At 61.6% G+C, this 3,778-nt stretch overlaps 1 protein-coding gene across 1 annotated transcript in view; it reads right to left on the bottom strand.

The window, feature by feature from the left end:
- Positions 1–417: 417 nt before the first annotated feature.
- Positions 418–3,778, bottom strand: part of LOC104387508 (striated muscle-specific serine/threonine-protein kinase-like) — a 23,930-nt gene continuing 20,569 nt past the window's right edge. The window contains exons 31-40 of the mRNA XM_009996278.1: positions 3,706–3,777; positions 3,455–3,622; positions 3,047–3,169; positions 2,703–2,867; positions 2,318–2,511; positions 1,948–2,222; positions 1,617–1,856; positions 1,321–1,544; positions 826–901; positions 418–571 (exon numbers count right to left, since the gene is read on the bottom strand). Coding sequence (XP_009994580.1) covers positions 418–571; positions 826–901; positions 1,321–1,544; positions 1,617–1,856; positions 1,948–2,222; positions 2,318–2,511; positions 2,703–2,867; positions 3,047–3,169; positions 3,455–3,622; positions 3,706–3,777 — 1,691 coding nt within the window. The remainder of the gene's footprint in view (positions 572–825; positions 902–1,320; positions 1,545–1,616; positions 1,857–1,947; positions 2,223–2,317; positions 2,512–2,702; positions 2,868–3,046; positions 3,170–3,454; positions 3,623–3,705; position 3,778) is intronic.

Below are 3,778 nucleotides of genomic sequence, written 5' to 3'. Positions count from 1 at the left end.
CCGCGTCAGGGGCTGCAGGGACCCCACCACCACTGCATCTCCTAAACCTGGCCACCACCCCTGCCCTGCAAGACCCAGGAGGTCCCATCCCGCTCCAAAAGCAGGGATGGATCTCAGGGTCCCACTGATGATGTCTTGAGGATCCCTCATGCTGCCTGCCTGGTCTGGTCACAGACACTGCCCAGGGCCATATGCCTTCCCTAGCTGGGCCACTGCAGGGACCCCACCACCACTGCATCTCCTAAACCTGGCCACCACCCCTGCCCTGCAAGACCCAGGAGGTCCCATCCCGCTCCAAAAGCAGGGATGGATCTCAGGGTCCCACTGATGATGTCTTGAGGATCCCTCATGCTGCCTGCCTGGTCTGGTCACAGACACTGCCCAGGGCCATATGCCTTCCCTAGCTGGGCCAGGCACTCACCAGGGGTGGACGGCAAGGACCTTGCGGATGAAGAGGGCAGCACCCTGCGAGACGTTGGGGTACAACTTGAAGGCATCAAAGCGCCCTGCCAGGATGCGATTCTCTGTCTCGATGGGGTCCAGTTCGAAGAATGGTGACCGTCCACTGAGCCTGTGAGAATGGAGGGCGTGGCACAGGCTGAGGGACACCAGTGGGAGGGCACCCAGGACCCCCCATCCACCCATCCCTGTTTTGGAACAGCTACAGTCACCCAGGGTCTCAACCCCCATGTCCAGCTGGGAAGGGTCTGCAGTGCTGCAGCAACCCCCAGCCTACCACCAGCCTGGTGTCCACCATGGCACTGAGCCCTGGGTGGGGCTGGCTACAGCTCAGGGGGATCCCCCCCCAGCAGCCCCTTCTCTTACATGATGTAGGTAAGGACGCCAACGCCCCAGATGTCTGCTGCAGAGCCCACTGGGTCCCCCTTCACCACCTCTGGCGCTGCAGGCAGGGGAGCAGGGATGTCATATGCACTACATAATGCCCAGCACCCCGGCATCCCCTGCACCCACATCATCCAGAGCATCTCCAGCACCCACAGCACCCCACCATTACATTCTCCTGCACCCCTCCTTGACACCCCAATACCCCAACAGAGCCCAGCACCTCCAAGGTTAACCCAGCTGCTCCAGAGCACCCAAACTCTCCCACTGAACCCAGAAACCCTACTAGAAACCCTCACCAAACACCCCTAGCACTCCAAAGACCCCCAGCTTTCCCAAGAACACCTCAGCTCCTCCCTATCCCCAAGCCCTACAGTGCATGGGAACACATGCACACCTCAGGCACAGGCGTACCCCAGCTCTGTTGCTGTCCCCATCCCCATACCCATGCCACCACAACCCCAGTGCCCCACTCACACATATACTCCAAGGTCCCAACACGCCGCCCCAGCTGCCGCAGCACAAGGGGGTTGTAGGTCTGGGCGCTGCCAAAATCGATGATCTTGAGGGCATTCATGCCCGAGACAATGATGTTATCTGGCTTGATGTCGAGGTGCACAATGCGGTGGCCATGCAGGTACTCGAGGCCCTGCAGGAGCTGCAGCACATAGCTCACCACGTCGTCCTCCGAGTAGCGAAACCTGGGGACAAGTGGCCTCAGTGAGTGGCCCTGTGCTGGCAGCTTTCCCCAGCAGCCCAGCACCCATCCGTACCTGTCGACAATGCTGTAGAGGATCTCCTTGCCAGCACAGTTCTCACATATGAGCACCAGGTATCGGGGGGTGATGTACGCCTCGTGCAGGGCCATGATGCGCTCGTGGTGCAGTGCCTTGAGGATCTCGTACTCCTGCAGCACGCTCTGCTTCCTCTCTGCCTCGTAGGGCACGATCTTGGCCATGAAGTGCTTCCCTGTGGAGTTCTCCTTGCACAGCCGGATCACCCCGAAGCGACCCCTGCAGCACAGAGTGGTGTTCAGCGTCCCCCATGTGAAGTGCTGGACAGGGGAAATACCCTGGCAGAGCACTCTGTCCCACTGCTACTCACCTCGCCTTCTCATCCAGAAAAGTGTAGGGCTTTTGGGGGACCCCCTGCCGCAGAGCCGTGCCATCCTTAGCCCCTGGGACCCCACTGTCAGCTGGGGTCTCCTTGGAGGATGGGGTGGTGCTGGTGGGCTCCTGCACAGGAGGTGATGTGGGGGGCATGGAGACGAAGGAAGTGACCATGTAGGGGGGCATCTTCCGCGTGGGTGTGGCGTTGGGGGTGGAGGAGAGTGTGGGGGCTGAACTGGGGGTGGTCGACACTGTGGAAGTGGGGGAGAACTTGGAAGGAGATGGAGCCCGGGGTAGTGGGGGCTGGGCAGGAGCTCCAGGTCTGGCTGTGGCCCCTCCATGGGGAGCACAGGGGGCTGGAGAACCTCTGGGGGGACATCCGCCTGTGCCACCCCATCTGCCTTCTGCACCACTCCCTTGTGCTTGCGGGGCGGTGTGGTGGGGGGGACCCCCATGGCTGGTGGCTCCAGCTGCCCCACAGATGTCTGGGTTGAGCGGCTGGAAGCCGTCTTCTCAGGGACAGGGATGACAATGTCCTTGGCTGGGGATGCTTGGGCATCTGTGGGGAGCAAAGGGAAGTGTGAGGCATGTGGAGGGAGGCCAGAAGCAGGGTGTAAGTAGCACTCTGTTTCCCCAAAGCCCTAAGGGTGAGATCCTTCAGGACTCAAGGACCCCAGAGCATCCCGGAGGCCACAGCCCCACACCCAGCCCCATGGTTGCACCACATCCCACAGGTCAGGGCTCACTCACCTGCTACCTCGAGGTGCACCTTCCCAGAGGGGGTGCTGTAGGGCCCCTGTCCAGCCTTGTTGACACAAGCCACCCGAAACTTGGCAGCACTCCCAGGGGGCAAATCCGTCACGTTAAAGTAGCAGTCAGCAATGCCAGTGCTGATGATCTTCCACTCATGCTCCCCTGCCAGAGTGGGGGCAAGATGAGGCAGGGGCAGACCAGGGGCTGGGCCCATGGCCCAGAACCCTGCCAAGCCCCAGGCAATAGCTGGACATTGGACACTTTTGTCCTGGTTTGGTGTCCTCAGGTGAGCCCATCTCTCTGGCTGTGGCTCCCTGGGGACTAGAGGCAGCCCCACGTACCATCCAGCCTGCGCTCCAGCGTGTAGGTGCAGGGGGCTTTGCTCACTGCAGGCTTCCACAGCACCAGCACTGTGTTCTTGTACTTCTGGGGGATCTCCGGGGTGCCTGGCCGCCCAGGGAGCCCTGCAAGGGCACAGAAAGGACAGGCTGGATGCCCGGCCAGGGGCAGGGCAGGGCAGAGCTGCTGTGGGACAAGGGCAGCACAACACGAGGTCTTGGAGATGCTGGAGGTGCAAAACCAGCCTGTCCCACCTCAAAGGTCCCCATCTCTTCCAGATGGGTAGAGTAGAGCTCAAGTGACCTGCTCTGATCCATCCCCAGCCCCAGAGCCCATGCCTGGCACATGCTCTCTTCCCCCCAGGGCAGCAGCTCTCTCCCCCAAGGGCGTCCCCCCCCTCGCCTCCTTACGTGCTACAGCCAGCGTGCAGGAGCTGATGGCTGTGCCCAGGGCGTTGGCAGCTGCACACTCATACAGCCCAGCATCCTTCCTGGAGACCTTGGCAATGGTGAGCATCTGCCGGCCATCCTTGCAGGACACTACGTTCAGTGCACTGTCTGGCTGCAGGGACTTCTTGTCTGCAGGAGGGAGCAGAGAACAGGGATGCAACATTGTCCCCCCTGGTGCCCACCCACAGGGGCAACACAGGCAGATCCTGCACCTTTCATCCAGAGGATTCTGGGGGTTGGGCTGCCAGCAGGCAGGCAGCAGAGGGTCAGCGCCTCGCCTTCCAG

Source organism: Chaetura pelagica, unplaced genomic scaffold, assembly GCF_000747805.2.
Source record: "Chaetura pelagica isolate M959 unplaced genomic scaffold, ChaPel_1.0 scaffold3, whole genome shotgun sequence".
NCBI classification, from domain to species: domain Eukaryota; kingdom Metazoa; phylum Chordata; class Aves; order Apodiformes; family Apodidae; genus Chaetura; species Chaetura pelagica.
Note: the sequence above shows the minus strand (reverse complement) of the source record. Positions and strands in the feature narration are given on the sequence as shown.